General features: G+C 46.3%; 1 protein-coding gene and 1 pseudogene across 1 annotated transcript; both read right to left on the reverse strand.

Annotated features, from left to right (window-relative positions):
* Positions 1 to 8346: 8346 nt before the first annotated feature.
* LOC109761789 (uncharacterized) lies at positions 8347 to 9499 on the reverse strand (annotated as a pseudogene).
* A 1092-nt stretch (positions 9500 to 10591) lies between these two features.
* LOC109761788 (uncharacterized) lies at positions 10592 to 16281 on the reverse strand. The gene is made up of 2 exons (XM_045227296.2): positions 13022 to 16281; positions 10592 to 12896 (listed from the first exon to the last, which is right to left on the reverse strand). Exons 1-2 carry the CDS (start codon positions 16257 to 16259, stop codon positions 12550 to 12552), a joined length of 3585 nt encoding a protein of 1194 aa, XP_045083231.1. The 5' UTR covers positions 16260 to 16281; the 3' UTR covers positions 10592 to 12549.
* Positions 16282 to 16915: the final 634 nt, after the last annotated feature.

Consider the following 16915-nt stretch of genomic DNA (forward strand, 5'->3'; position numbering starts at 1 on the left):
CGAGCTTATTCGATCATGCAATAGAATTAGGACGCCGATAACCGCCACACGTGTGGGCTGTAAGGTTTAGTGCCGCACGATTCGTTCGGCAACAACACTTGCCAGCCCGCACACCCCCGTGCGGGCGCAGCTGCCAGCCCCCGAACGATCAGGCAGCCACATATGTGGCCCGCACACCATCGTGCGGCAGCAATTGCCAAAGCCCGCACGTTGTCAACTGCCCCAAAAACGCCTGCCCGTAAAACTCCCCTAACCCCTCCTCCAACTCCTTCGTCTACCTCTGCCCTTGCTCGTCTCGTTCACCTCCGCCGATCTGCACCCAAATCGCCATGGCAACAAGGTCGGCTACGCCAAAATCGTAGACCAAGAACACGTCAACGAACCCGTTTTTTGTATGTACTGTTGGGGAACGTAGTAATTTCAAAAAAATTCCTACGCACACGCAAGATCATGGTGATGCATAGCAATGAGAGGGGAGAGTGTTGTCCACGTACCCTCGTAGACCGATAGCGGAAGCGTTATCACAACGCGGTTGATGTAGTCGTACGTCTTCACGATCCGACCGATCAAGTACCGAACGCACAGCACCTCCGAGTTCTACACACGTTCAGCTCGATGACGTCCCTCGAACTCCGATCCAGCCGAGTGTTGAGGGAGAGTTTCGTCAGCACGACGGCGTGGTGACGATGATGATGTTCCACCGACGCAGGGCTTCGCCTAAGCTCCGCGACGGTATTATCGAGGTGTAATATGATGGAGGGGGGCACCGCACAGGGCTAAGAGATCTCAAGGATCAATTGTTGTGTCCATGGGGTGCCCCCTGCCCCCGTATATAAAGGAGCAAGGAAGGAGGAGGCCGGCCCTAGGAGGGGGCGCACCAAGTGTGGAGTCCTACTAGGACTCCCTAGTCCTAGTAGGATTCCACCTCCCATATGGAATAGGAAAAGAGGAAGGGAAAAAGAGAAGGAAGGAAGGGGGCGCCCCCTTCCCTAGTCCAATTCGGACCAGACAAGGGGAGGGGTGCGGCCACCCTTGAGGCCCTTTTCCTTCTTTCCCGTATGGCCCAATAAGGCCCAATACGTATTCCCGTAACTCTCCGGTACTTCGAAAAATACCCGAATCACTCGGAACCTTTCCGAGGTCCGAATATAGTCGTCCAATATATCGATCTTTACGTCTCGGCCATTTCGAGACTCCTCGTCATGTCCCCGATCTCATCCGGGACTCCGAACTCCTTCGGTACGTCAACATACATAAACTCATAATAAAACTGTCATCGTAACGTTAAGCGTGCGGACCCTACGGGTTCGAGAACTATGTAGACATGACCGAGACACGTCTCCGGTCAATAACCAATAGCGGGACCTGGATGCCCATATTGGCTCCCACATATTCTACGAAGATCTTTATCGGTCAGACCGCATAACAACATACGTTGTTCCCTTTGTCACCGGTATGTTACTTGCCCGAGATTTGATCGTCGGTATCTCGATACCTAGTTCAATCTCGTTACCGGCAAGTCTCTTTACTCGTTCCGTAACACATCATCCCGCAACTAACTCATTAGTCACAATGCTTGCAAGGCTTATAGTGATGTGCATTACCGAGTGGGCCCAAAGATACCTCTCCGACAATTGGAGTGACAAATCCTAATCTCGAAATACGCCAACCCAACAAGTACCTTTGGAGACACCTGTAGAGCACCTTTATAATCACCCATTTACGTTGTGACATTTGGTAGCACACAAAGTGTTCCTCCGGTAAACGGGAGTTGCATAATCTCATAGTCATAGGAACATGTATAAGTCATGAAGAAAGCAATAGCAACATACTAAACGATCGAGTGCTAAGCTAACGGAATGGGTCAAGTCAATCACGTCATTCTCCTAATGAGGTGATCTCGTTAATCAAATGACAACTCATGTCTATGGCTAGGAAACATAACCATCTTTGATTAACAAGCTAGTCAAGTAGAGGCATACTAGTGACACTCTGTTTGTCTATGTATTCACACATGTATTATGTTTCCGGTTAATACAATTCTAGCATGAATAATAAACATTTATCATGATATAAGGAAATATATAATACTTTATTATTGCCTCTAGGGCATATTTCCTTCATGTGCGTCCCGCAGTTGTCGCCCTCACTCTGTCGTCCCTACACTCTCATCCCGCATCTCAGTAGGTTTGAAAATTTGGGATCTGGCGAATTGCCATGCCTAACGCACGAATTGAGATTGAAGGGGTGACTGCTGTCTCTAAAAGCCAGAATTGCCACCCGGATTCATCCAGAATTCTCCCAGATCTGCTGGGATGTATGGCAGTTGGGTGTGTTGGTAGATATGGGAGAGATGGGAAAATTAGTTGCCGTTTTGCATCACCTAATCTTCAATGTGGTTCCAACACAGTAGTTGCCAACTAGTGAAATTCAAGTGGATTGCTCTGGGAGAAACACTGGACATGTATCTGAATGGGGAAAAAATAGTTGCCGCCTTGGACCACAAGATTTGCCATGTGGTTCCAACAGTATTTGCCTCATTAGTCTAGATGAATTTGCCATCAGGCATCCAATTGCCACCCAAAATCAGTTTGACATGTGAAAATCAGATGCTACATTTTTTGTGATGCTCATTGAAGATAGGATATGCAAGGTAGAATGCAAACTAACACAATAGGTGTCTGTTCGTTATGCATCTAGGTTTTGGGGACTAACAAAAAGGAAGGATGGAACTAGGCGAAGGTTCAAATCCTTGGTTTTTCAGACAGCCGCAATCGACGCCATGGGATGCGTACAACAACCTCATTTCATGGGGGCCATTGCTACCTCTACTGCAAGAATACCGAGACATGCGGGCGTTTCCGTATTGAGCAAAAAGGATAGTTTGCCATGTTTGAAGACAAAATAATGGCAAACGTATGATGTTCGTTCTACACATTTGCAGGGAATTATAGTTTGCCATCAGAGGTCCCATGGCAAAAACTGCGCCGGGAGTAAATGCGAGTGCCTCACAATCAGGACAACAGCATCGGGACGAAAAGAGATCAAGGTAAATTATGAAGAAAAGACATATTATGAAACAGGGAAACTTACTACAAAATGACATTTGTAGCAACTGTGTGTAACGCATGGCAACAGCTAACAATAGGAGACCTGCCATCAACGTATTATGCAGGTGAGAATAAAAATAGAGAAAGTAAATGGTTAATGAATGCATTTGCCATCCCAAGGCAACAACAACTGCCATGAATGGTCAAGGGACAAAAATAACTTGTGTATTCAGAATGAACTGCCATGTGGTGATGGTATAGCAGTTGCCAAGCTATGGCAAATTCAATTGCCATGATGTGGTACCTACATTTGCCATGCTGTGGTACCTACATTTGCCATGCCGTGGTACCTACATTTGCCATCATGTTTCACTGCTCTTGCCGTCATGTGGCAACTGCAGTTTCCATCATTGATCGTGTTTCAGTTGCCATCACTGGTTATAAGAACTTGCCATGTATGCATAATTACAGTTGCCATGTTGTGATAACTGCAGTTGCCATCATATTTGCAGGGATACTGCCATTATGTGGCAACTGCAGTCTCCATTACTGATGAAATGTGTAGTTGCCATAACTGCTTACTTGCAGTTCCCATGCAAGCATAGCTACATTTGCCATGATGAAATAACAGCTACAATTGCCATGCAGGAGGTTTAACTTTAGACACAAACAACGAAAAATGCTTGTGCTACGTACACCTCAGATCACCCAGGAGGGGCGCTACAAGATCTGGTCAACCACCCTATGTGGGTTGGAGATGCAATTATTTGGCAAAGCAAAGAAAAACCAACCTCCTTCGCAGGTTTATTGGCACCAGCCACAACGTTCCGTGGGGGTGGGTCCACAAAGTCATCGTCATCGTCGTCCTGACAGATGCGAACCATTATGCTGTAACAGACGGCAAATACACATTAGTAGGTACTCATAAAACAGGGTACATTTCCCGTGAGCACCAGCAAAAGGTCTGGCAAATTGATAATTTTCATCATCGCAGTGAAAATTGCCATGGTTCAAAAGATGACAAACAAGGCTTAAGTATGAACATTTGCAAAAATGAACTGCATAGATGTCGTATGTTACAAAAACAGAATGGCAAACCACAAAGGTGGGGATATGTTATTATTTGCCGACAAACCCCATGGCAACTAATGTACTGTAATCAGATATTGAGTTGCCATCTGTTAGGGAACCAGAATGGCAACAAATTAAACAGACACACTCAAATATCATGTTGTCGTATGATGACAAACACCATGGCAACTAATTTAACTTGGGACAAAGATTGACTTGCCACCAGTACACACACACACAAACATGCAGTTGCCATTCTGGTAGGTAAACAGAACGGCAAACATATAGTGATGGCAATGTTCAGATACCAGTTGCCATGTGTCGACGAACACCACATTAGTTTAAAATGAAAATGAACTACATAGTTGCCATATGTTACAAAAAACAGAATGGCAACCACAAAAGGGTGGGTATCTTTTATTGTTTGCCATGTCCTGACAAACGCCATGGCAGCTAATGTACTAAAATCACCTATTGAGTTGCCATCTGTTAGGAAAACAGAATGGCAGCAAAGTAAACAGACACGCTCGAATATCAAGTTGACGTATGCCTACAGACACCATGGCAACTAATTTAACTTGGAACAAAGATTGACTTGCCACCAGTACACACAGAGACAGGGCAACTAGTGTTTATGGGGAACATTAGAGTTGCCATCTGAATGTGTGAAGGGTACGACAACTTCAAGCACAATCAACATATGTAGTTGCCATGTTTGGGTATACGGCATAGGCAACTAATTATGATTAGCACACACAAACACTGTAATCAAAACCTAGTTCAAAATCAAAAGAAACTAGAATCTACATAAAATGAATCTAGGGTTCACGCTGTGTTCTAGACCTTCACTGCATCAAAATAAGACGACCAAAAGACGAGAACACAGTGATTCACTGCATCACTGCTCTGGTTTCACAAAACAAGGGGTAGTGCCAACCATTGCTTGGCAACCATAGAAATGGATGAAATCCAGAAGGGGAATGAACTCTGCGATTCAAAGCAGAGCATGAATCCGCAAGGCGACTAAATGAACCAACCAAATGGTCTAGTGCGGTGACCAACGAGCCGCCCCTACGTCCCACCGGCGACTCCTGCAGAATCCCCACCAAATAGAAACGAAGATCGCCATGGAATCGCCGTCGATTTGAGACGCAAAAATAGATATTGAGGGGGAGTGGAGACGATTTCGAGCACATTACCTCATCTCCTGTGGTCTCCGGCGACTCTTCAATGCCTACTCAAGCGCAGCCGCCTGTACGACGACTCCGCGAGCGCCGCCGCCGTCTCGCCGATGAATCGCCGCGAAATCGCCTCGCCGCCGCCGCCGAAGCGCAATGCGAGAGAGAGAGAGGAGGAAGACAGGGGGGCGCAGTGAACTGCCGCGATGTGGAGAAAAGAGGGTGCGGGCATGGCGTTCGTGGGCGTTCGGGCGATGTGGCAACCGCCCGCACGACAAGGGTGACAACCGTCGCCCAATCCGCCGTGGGTCCACCGTTCGGGCGAGTCGAGAAACTGCCGCACAGCGACAACACATGACGTGGCACGCGTCCTCCCTCCTCCTTGCTCCAAGATTCGAGCAAATACATCCGACGGCTCCAGACGCGTTCAGCCCAAGTTGCAAAGGCCCACACGTGTGGGCGTTAACATTTTCATAGAATTATCCAAGTGTGGACACCCTGCACAGCCATTTTGACTGATTGCTTACGAATGGCTTATTTTATAGGCGCAGTGAGTCTCACCCACTGTCCTAGGGGTGCAAACCGGGCAGCGCATAATTTAGCTAGACGTACCAAGCTTCGTTCTTCCAGGCATTTTATTTGATGTAACTGTCATTTGAATTTTAATAAAGCGCGCCCAAGGGCATCCTCCTCAAAAAACTTGCGGCCTTTGCGGTGGAGACTTTGGGGTTGGATCGAAAGGGTGGGAGGCCAGTGAAGATCAAGGGCCCCAGAGAATTAGTTTTAGGCAGGTTACGTATGATTTAGTACACGGATTACGCATTCTCGCACAATAATAGCAGCGGCGCGTTCTCTTTCTCTTTGATTGGTTTCTCTCGTGTTCTATTTCTCTCTCGAGTGTTCGGTTCCACGCAAGTTTCATGTTGACAGTGTGATTCATTCTATTTGCGGTATTGTGCGCATATATTTTCCATCCCTGAAAGTAAGATGTATCCACTTTTTTGACAAGTCAAATTCCTTTATGTTTGGTCAAGTTTATATAAAGCAAATGTAAATAACTATAATAAAGAATTGGATGGATTCGATTTGGGGATTCTTCCATCTATCTATCTCTCTATAGACAGTCACCCCTCCGTTGGATTCGATTCGGTTGGGTCGGTTCCTCTCCGAGCGGAGCGGAGGGGAAGCAAGTAAGGATAGGGTGAGGGACGGAGACGCGCACCGTACCGGCGATGGACGGCTGCGAGGTAGGTGGTGGTGGCTTGGGGAAGGAATCAACCGACCGGAGAGGACCTTAGCTTCTCGTCGGTTCCTTCTTCCTTCGTCTTCTCTTTTCCTCCACGCGATTGATTGATAGAAGGACGATTTTTCTATTGGCTCTGTTTGTTTTCTTTCTCTGTCTGGTTGTCCCGTCATCGTGGAGGAGGAAGGCGAGACGAGTCCCCGCCCAATTTGCGACATGTGGCGCCTCCCGCGGCCCAGGAATTACCCGGCAGCTTCCTACCTTCCTTTTTCTTCTTTATTTATCATGATTATAAATTTAAAATTGCTTCAAGTGGCTAGTACCGATTGTCGAGAGCAAGCAAAAGTCTAAGTTGCACTAAGCCAGTGACAATTAATATGGATTGGCAGCGTGTTCGGGGAACATCGTTCGGCTCCCATGGTTTATATACACTTGATACGATAAAACGGTAGTTTCAAAAGAAGTCAAAAACTTTTTTTAAAATACTCGACCTTCCATTGCACTCCTATCAAAAGCTTCCGCAAAGAAAAATTCCCGACGACTTCGTGGCAAAACAAACAACAAAATCTCAAGGACAAAAAGTGTGAACTGTAACCTCCATATGGTGTTGACTTTTTTTTTCATGAACAGTGCGATGGATTTTTTTCCCTTGGCCATACTTTTTATACGAATACAAACAAAAAGTCAAGTTAATTTTTAAAAAAGTTTTGACTCTTTTCGTATTCACTAATTTTATTTTGCAAATACGGTGTATATATACACCCAGGAACCAGACGTTCCGGCCCGGCGTGTTCCCTTTTCTCCTTGATTGGTTTGTGTTATCCTTGTTGTTGGAGTACACGATTCTTTGTGTTATCCTTCAGAGATTGGGGATTCGTAAAATGGGGCCAAATTTTAAAGTATTATTCAGTGTGAGCACCATTTGAAAGAAATTACCTGCATTATTTCATGATTCATGAACCGAGCCATGGAAACTTTGATTAGGACTTTACATTGATCGTCAACGAAACACGATTTTTGGGATAAACGGGGCGATTCGCACTAGCCGGAAGGTGGTCACGAAGAACATACGGTGATCGGCATCTTAATACCGAATCAACTAACAGAAAGCAATCAGGCACATCTATTAGTAGTTAGATAATATACATTAAGCCTAATACGGTTCTAGCCGAGATTGGCACTAATGTTGGCTTGTACTTTTGGATTAAAGTAGTTGAATCAGTCATGGTCTAGAATAGAACATCTAAAAGATACACCTGCAGACACCGTTTATATGTTGTTCCTGTCGGTGGATGGATGAAATTCTTGATACATCTAGAAGACTCAGTGATTCAGCCCAGATCTGGACCATGGATGGATGAATATGCCATACATCTGAAGGATTTAGGGAGTGAAGCTCATCGCAATTGCTTGAGCTTTGTATTCTTTTGGGTTATCATGCATGCCCCTGGTTAATTACTCCTTTAATTAACCAGGCTCGATCTCGTACTAACAAATTTATCATACATTTTGACGTCGCTGATGTTAATTTGTGCCTGGCTAGCTGTTTTACTAGCTGTGCACATTTTGTTATTTCCACTCTTCCTGTCCTTAATTAGCACAACAACAGAGGGAGAGCAGGCTAGTTGCATTTGCAATTAGTTCCCGCTTCTTGCCCTCGTCGCGCCTTCACCGATGGGGTCGCCGGTGGGGTCCCACCACGAGCCCTCGTGCCGCATCCCCGCGCGGCTCGCCATCCACCGGTACACGAACTGCCCACCCGCTGCCCGCCGCCTCCATCCCATCGGGTAGAACTCCATGATGCTGCTGTTCTGGTCCATGAACACCAGGTTCGTCATCTGCGCCCCATGCGCCGAGATGAACACGTCCGTTCTGCTCAGTAACCTCGCCTTCTCACCATACCAAATTAAGAAGAGATCAGAAAACCATGCATGCATGGCACTATGCATGGCCCCGTGCGCCGAGATGAACACGTCCGTCCTGCTCAGCAGCCGCACCTTCGTTTTCACCATACCAAATGAACAAGCGATCAGAAAACCATGCATGCGGTTGTATATGCGGTGTTTGAGTCGGTAAAATTAGGTACCTGATCGCAGAAGGTCAGGCCCGGCCACGCGTGTGCACTCCTTGTGGAACACCCGCTCGACGCCTGCCTCGTCCTTGAAGGACCGGCCGCCCGTGCGGAAGAGAATGGTGACGCGTAGGTTTGTAACTTCGTCGCCGGCTCCGGATGCTTCGACGATGCCACACTTTGCACCGGATGAAGTCGAACGCCTCTAGGAGCCTCTCCGTGCTCATACCGGCCAGGTTTCTCCTGAACACCACGGCCTCCTCGAAGCACACCGGGACGGGGCCAAACTCCTCCACGGCCACCGGCGCGCCGGTAGCCGCCTCGACTAGCGACATCAGCCAACCGCTCATCCCGGACCTAACCTCGCCATGGTGGAAGAGGGCCCACCTCGCCGGGGCGGGACGGCACCCGCGCCTCGCGTGCCATGACACCAGCGGGACTAGCGCTGTGAGCCCGTGCCACATATTCGAATTCGAGTGGTCGTAGAAGGTCTCGGACAAGAGAGCAAGGCCTGGCCGGAGCTCCGCGCCGCGGGGGAGCGCGCCTGGCCACGCCAGCGCGTAGGCGTTCTTGGTGCCGTCGCGGCGCGAGGGGGCCGCTAGGCAGAGGAGGCGTCCCGCGGAGGCGGCGGACGGAAACTGAAGGTTCCTCGCCTCGCCCGGAGGCTCGGAGGTGTCGTTCAGGGTGCTGATGAACCATGTGTCGGCGCCCTCTCACGGGTGTCCTTGAGCGGGAGGAAGGTGGCCGACGCACGGAGGCAGTCGTCGACGCCATTGCCGAGCCGGCTGGCGCATTGCACGGTGAAGAAGAGGGTGAGGGTCTCCAGGTGGAGGTAGAAGAAGACGGTGAGCAGGACAGGAGGGGCGAGGTAGAGCCAATGTTTTGGTTACCGAATGAGACAATTTTACCGAGGGGTACTGGTAAACATGGTTACCACGGTTACCGAGAAATATCGAGAATATTTCAAACGAATTTTATGGTTGAATTTTGAATTCAAATAAGTGAATGAATGAAGATTCGAACTAGAGACCTCTCAAAACAGGAACTATGTTGCTACCAAATTAGATCCTACGTACTTTACTATAAACCGAGCGTTTAAATTAGAAAAAATTCAAAACAAATTGGTATTTTTTGTTCGGTATGGGGATTTATCGAGGGGCACAGAAATACGCGGTAACCATGGGAAATCTCGAAATTTCAACCGGTAACCAAAACCTTGGGTAGAGCACCTTCCTCGTGAGATGTCTTGGGCCAGTGCTGGTGGACTTCATGGTGGATTGGTGTTTGTCTGTGAGATCCCCCATTACTATGCCTAGCTAGCTTCGTTAGTGAGCTGAGTGCCCATGAGTGTGTGCAACGGGCATGCATTTATGGGGGCTGTGCTGGGAAAATCACAACATTGACCTCTCAGGACAGTGCTATCCTGTATGTATATTCTACTGAATGTGAAATTTGGTGTTGCCACAAGCCAAAGGGATTTAGTGATGTACTACGTGGTACTTCCTCTTTTAAAAATGGTCATAACCTGAATAACAATAGATGTAAATATCCAAAATCAGATCCTTACCTTCTTACTATTGGAAGGCCTCATGGGCACACCTCGTCAAGTTAAAAATCTTTCTATTTAGTTTCTCTGAAAAATGAATTTATTGCCAGTTCATCGAAAAAAGAAATGGATTAGAGATTTCATATATTTTGGTTGACAAGTTAATAACTACACTACACTTCTGATGAACTACACTATATACTGTCACAAGAAACATCAAGTTAATTACTCTACCCGGCCATCCCTCTAGGCCCCTCGTGCCGAAGTTTTTCTCCGGCGAATCCCCTCGCCAGCGCCCCACCACCGTGCCCCACCCTGAACCCTAAGATAGATACTGGGGTAGCCTCTCCGGCGAGCCCCCCTCCTCCCCCGCGCTGCCGCTGGTTCTTCCTTCTCTTCGGCGAGCCCCCACCCCCACCCCCCTGAAAATAGACCGACTCAAAGTCGGATCAGTCGACTGAACTGTAGCTAAATCGGTGTAGCACCATGCAGTTGTATATATGATGTTTGAGTCAGTAAAATTAGGTACCTGATTACAGAAGGTCAGGTTGTCGGAATGCGCGACAGTCAGCACTCAGCATGCAGCTTGGCCCGGCCATGCGCGTGCACTCGTGGAACACCCGCTCCATGGCCGGTGGATGGATGAAATTCTTGATAGAACAATTTAGGCATGTAGTTAGGTTCAGGGATACGCAGGAGAGGATAGGTAACGTGGTGTGTTTGTGCATCCTTTGGGTGTGGCGACCAGCAGTTAAGCACCCGCCCATGGATCCACCACTAGAGAAGCACACCTGCGGGCTAAACCTGTCAGTGGAGCTTGTTTTGGTCCGTCATTGCAGCGTTATTTCGCAGTAGTGAATTGTCTCTTTGTACAATGTTAAAATCAAGTCACAGGGGTTTATAATGGTGCATCAGTACAGGTTCGCTAGTTCCATATACCAGTTACAGAGAAAACAACATGTTAAAATCTTGTAATTTTTGAATCAAATAGGTCGGTGGAGAAGAAACCGCATGGTTCGGATTCGTCGCCCATGGCCATAAAGGCACTACAATGCAGGAAACACTGGTAGAAAAAAGGCCTTTAGTCCCGGTTCGCAAAGGCCTTTAGTCCCGGCTGTGCAACCGGGACTAAATATGCGCGACTAAAGACCCCCCTTTAGTCGCGCCTCTTACGAACCGCGACTAAAGGCTTTAGTCCCGGTTCTTGTGGCTGACCGGGACTAAAGGCCCGTCCTTTAGTCCCGGTTCTCGTGGCTGACCGGGACTAAAGGCCTCCTCCGTAGGTTTAAACCTGGTTTTTTTGTGAATTTTTTTTATTTTTTTATTTTCAAATTTCTGATTTATTTTAACCTCTAATCTCTAATCACCACCCCTCATCACTGCCACCCCTCATCACTGCTCAATTTATCCTCTAATCTCTAATCACCCCTCATCATTCCAAATCATCTAACTTCCCGGACGGTCACCCATCCTCTCACTACTCCAGCCTGAGCACGCTTAACTTCCGGGTTCTATTCTCCCTCGTTTCCAAGTCTGCACTTGTTGTTTTCTTGACAATAGTAGGATGTCAATTCTATTAACCCTCAGGAATTTAGCTTGAGCATGAAGTGACACATTTCACTGTTTGAGTTTGAAACTATTGTTTTAAAAAACAATAATTATTTAGTAACACTAATATTTCTGGAATAATTAGTTTGACCATTGTTTGACCACAGTTTGACCAGATTTGACCAAAATTTAAAAAAATGAAATAATTATTTAGTAACACTAATATTCTAGAATAATTATTTTGACCATTGTTTGACCACAGTTTGACCACAATTTGAAATTTTTTGAATTTTTTTCCACTCTAGATCTTAAAAGCCCCGTATCTTTTTTTCTGTTAGGTTTTTGAGGATTCTAAAAATGTTTAACGGGGTTCCCCCGGTTAAATTCGGATGTAACTTTTCGAGTAGATGATTTTTCATATAAAAAACTTTTTCATCCGAGTTCGTATGCAAAAGTTATGCCCATTTTAAGAATTTCCAGAGAGATTTTGCAAATAAAGTCGAAATTCATATTTGTTAATTTTCCCAACAACTAGACCACATATCACATGGAAAACTTATTTTTTTTTGACATTTCCATCATTTTCTTTTGTTTTTTCTAAAACTAAAAAGGCGATCCACCGGGGGGGGGGTAGAGTTTGAAAATGAGGCCTCCTTTAGCCTGAGGACCTTTAGTCCCGGTTGGCCAGGCCAACCGGGACTAAAGCCCCTCCCGTCCGCCAGCGCGCGCTGGGCCCAGATAGTTGGTCGCGGGCCTCCTCCCGAACCGCGACTAAAGACCCCTTTAATCGCGGTTCGATTATTTTGGGGACTAATGGAGGCGTATGGAAGCCTCTTTTTCTACTAGTGAAAGGTAATACCAGCATGCAAATAATCAACATGATCTCCACGAGCTTTAATCGTAGATAGCTCATCACTGGCTTGTCGTGCTGTTGGCCTGTGTGATGGACGTGGCTCCAGACACTGAGCTGCGACACTAAGCATGCAATATATTCCTCTAGCAGTTTCAGCATTAGGGATCGTGAGCCTGGGGTCCAGCAAATCCTGTAGGCACACAACATTGATCTTGTTGGCCAACGAGAGGGACGAGAGAAAATCGCCTGGATGAGATCCCATAAATAGCTCCAAAACAAGCACTCCGAAGCTGTATACATCACATTTCTCCGTCACATTTTCTGTATATGCTAGCTCTGCAATTTATAGAAAAAAAACAAGTAGTGTCGGTTATTAGATTACATCAAACTCGACATCTGTGTACATATTTATTGTCAAGACCACAAAATTAACTAGTAGTTAAGCTGTTATTTTTCTTTACCTGGGGCAAGATAGCCTTTCGTCCCAGCAAGCCTTGTGTGATTTCGGCCGTAAATATTGAGAACTTTAGCCGTACCGAAGTCAGATATGCATGCTCTAAATTCTAGATCAAGCAAAATGTTGTTGCTCATTATATCTCGATGGACTATTGGTGATGAGCAATCATGATGCATGTATGCCAATGCATGAACCACATCCAACATAATATGTATACGCCTTCTCCAGTCCAATTCAATTGCCCTTTTATCGTCCTTCAGTGTTTTTGCCAGGTCTCCTCCCTCCATGTATTCATAGATAAGGAACCTACCTTGGCTAGACGAACAATACCCAAACAATTTTATGATGTTTCGATGACGAATCTTCATCAGTGACTCGATTTCACGATTGAATACCGTCTCATTCAAGCAACACTCATCTTCTATCATATGTATCTTCTTCACTGCAAATATTTCACGTGTTGCAAGTTTAGCTTTGTAGACAGATCCATATCCCCCAATTCCTATGCAGTGCATCTCACTAAAATTGTTGGTTGCTTCAATGATTTGCTTGAAAACATTTGCCCCATCAACACTCCAAATAGAGAAGGTAATTGCTTGTGTTACTTTATCAGTGTTCGTTTCCTTGGGTTTCTTCCTTTCATGACAGAACATCAATAGCACCGCAACAACAACAAGAGATATAAGGGCAGGAATGGTGGCTAATACAAGTATTTTGTATCCCTCCCTATCCCCTCTGCTCTGAATTGCACTACTACAAGGGGGCAATCCTTTCACCACATCACATAACATCTTATTATGCATGAACTGCTGGATTGAAGCTCCTTGGAAGACCTTACTATCCGGTACCGGCCCCTCCAATTCATTGTAAGATAGATCAATGGTTGTCAAGCTTCTCATATTTTGAAATGATGACGGGATGGAGCCATTAAGTTCATTGTGTGACAGATTAAGAGTATCTAGCATGACCAAACCACTAAGTTGGCTTGGTATTGCTCCGGTAAATGAATTTTCACTTAAATCCAACAGGTCATGTAGGTTGCGCAATAACCCTAGCTCGGCGGGGATGTTTCCTTTGAAGTTATTGTTATTCAACTTCAAAAGGCGAAGCCTCAAACAATTCTTGATTGAGTCTTGCGCCAAACCATTAAGGTTATTTGATGACAAATCCAGTAATTCCAGACTCGACATTGCTCCAATTTCCCGTGGAATGCTACCATGGAACAAATTTTCCGCGAGGCTCAGGTTGAACAATTCTCTTAGATTGCCTAGGGCACTTGGAATCTCTCCTTCAAGCTTGTTTGACGAAAGATCAAGTATCCCTAGTTGAGATAGTTGCCCCAAACTTGTCGGTATTTCCCCGGTAAGGTTGTTGTTTGAGATTCTTAGCATTGTAAGATTATGACATCCTCCCCAGTGATAAGATAATTGACCAAACAATTTATTTGAGCTCATATCCATGTAGACCAGATTTGGATAAACTCCCATCTCAGAAATATCTTCTTCTATTTGATTACTTTCAAGGCGAACTCTAACTAGGCTTTTGCAGTTTAGTAAACTTAATGGTAGAGGTCCCTTGAGATTGTTGCCAAATGCGGTTAGTCTCTTGAGCATGCCTCCAGCACACAACTCAGGTGGCAATGGACCAGAGAGATTGTTACCATCAAGTTGTAGATATTTGAGATCCATTAAGGTGCCAATTTCCTCTGGAACATGTCCGCAGAACTGATTATCGCCGAGGTACAAGGTAGTGAGCCTGGTCAAATTTCCAAAGGTATTGGGGATGGGGCCCATGATTGTGTTGTTGGAAAGTTCCAAGTCTTCTAGACTCACAAGCGAACCTAGTTCTCGAGGAACATGTCCGGAGAGTTGGTTATCAAAGAGGTACAAGGTACTGAGCTCGGTTAAATTTCCGAAGGTATCGGGGATGGAACCCGTGAGTTTGTTATTGCTAAGATCCAAATCCCTTAGATTTACCAAGGAACCTAGTTCTCGAGGAATGCCTCCGGAGAGTTGGTTACCGTAAAGGTACAAGGTCTTGAGCTTGGTTAAATTTCCAAAGGTATTGGGGATGGAACCCACGAGTCCGTTTTTGCTAAGACTCAAATCCCTTAGATTCGCGAGGGAGCGCACTTCTCGAGGAATGCCCCCAGAGAATTGGTTATCATATAGGTACAAGATGTTGAGCTTTGTCAAGTTTCCAAAATTACCAGGGATATAACCCGTGAGTTTGTTATTGTTAACTTCCAAATCCCTTAGATTCACCAGGGAAGCTAGTTCTCGAGGAATGCCCCCAGAGAGTTGGTTATCAAATAGGTACAAAGTGTTGAGCTTGGTCAAATTTCCAAAGGTATTGGGGATGGAACCCGTGAGTTTGTTATTATCAAGTTCCAACGATCGCAAATTCACCAGGTAACCTACTGTTTGCGGAATACGCCCTGAGAGTTGGTTATCCCATAAAACCAACATAGTGAGGTTAATCAAACTCCCATAGGTATCGGGAATGGGACCCATGAGTTTGTTGGTGTTAAGGGCCAAGTGTTTTAGATTCACCAGGCAACCTAATTCTCGAGGAAGATATCCGGATAACTGATTACCATGAAGGTGCAAGAAAGTGAGTTTAATCACATTCCCCAGATTTCCTGGAATAGGGCCTGTGAGTTTGTTGGTGCCAAAATCTACCCACACGAGATTCTCTAGGTAGCCTAGTTCTCTGGGTATGCGACCAAATAATTGATTGTATGACAAATCCAACGTCACAAGACCTCCTAGGTGTTTTATTTGCGTCGGTATTTCACCGGAGATTTTATTCCCCAGGAGTATTAGGTGCTGCAGGTTTGGCAAGGATGATGCTAAAGCGGGTGGAAAGGGGCCCCTTATCTGATTGTTGGAGAGCTGGATACTCGTGAGAGTACTCAACGCGGTGAAGTTGAGGGTCTCTGGCCTCCCTCTCAGCTGCAGCCCCCGGAGAGAGATCTTAGTGATCACCACCTCCTGGTTCCTCGCTGGATGCTTGCCGCACTTGATGCCGTACCAGCCGCATGGCCGTGTTGTGGTGTTTCCCCAGGATTGGAGCTGGGCTGGGGGGCTCTGTATGGTGGCTTTCCAGGCAAGGAGGGCGCCTGCCTGTTCTTCCAGGAGGGATGGGGGTGGAGCCGCCATGCCGTGGGGAATCGAGGCTAGTAGCAGGGCAAGCGTGAAGAGCTTTAGATGAGGGGAGGTCTCCATGGCGGCTAGTCGCATGGCAGCTGGAGTAGGTTCTTGGTTTTGTGCCGCTGGAACTCCATGGAGAGTCTCTTCTTATAGGTGATCTGTATTGGCGTATCTCTCACCATGGGCCCCATGAGGCGAGACACAGCTCCACGTACGGCCGGAGACTAGCACTTTCATGGAGTCGCCGGAGGAAGAAGACGAAGACGATATTCCATCCGACGCTGCATCGATCGTCGTATGGTGCGTGGAATGGTATACGCGGACTGGCGTATGCCATCAAGAGCTGGGCTCTCGTACCGTCCATGTATTATATACGTGAAAATTTCTATATTATTGTGGACCGCTAATAATGTAGCATCAAAAACAAACTGTGTCCACGTAAACACAGGATATTTTGGACTGGTATAAAAGCCGATTGAGAGAGGCCGTGAGGCGAGGTCCGATGAAAAGTAATCCGGGCAGATAGGCCTGTCTCTGGCTGTTTGATTATCTATCTACTGATGAAAAATACACTGCCGTGCCCAACTAGTGAGTGATATGGTTGGACTTGACTTGAGGCTAGGCTTGAACAGCTACCGCCTACCAGATGGTGTGCCTCCGTTTTGGCATCAAGGTGATTCAAATAATCTTTGGAACAAGACACCTGCCATATTAGTACTGTCATAAAAAATGGTAGGTTCATTTTA

This window comes from Aegilops tauschii, chromosome 4, assembly GCF_002575655.3.
Source record: "Aegilops tauschii subsp. strangulata cultivar AL8/78 chromosome 4, Aet v6.0, whole genome shotgun sequence".
NCBI classification, from domain to species: domain Eukaryota; kingdom Viridiplantae; phylum Streptophyta; class Magnoliopsida; order Poales; family Poaceae; genus Aegilops; species Aegilops tauschii.

Coding starts and splice junctions, on each gene's coding strand:
- LOC109761788 (XM_045227296.2), bottom strand. CDS start 16,259: ATGCGACTAGCCGCCATGGAGACCTCCCCTCATCTAAAGCTCTTCACG. Junction 12,897..13,021: donor GAAAGGCTATCTTGCCCCAG/GTAAAGAAAAAT, acceptor TATAAATTGCAG/AGCTAGCATATACAGAAAAT.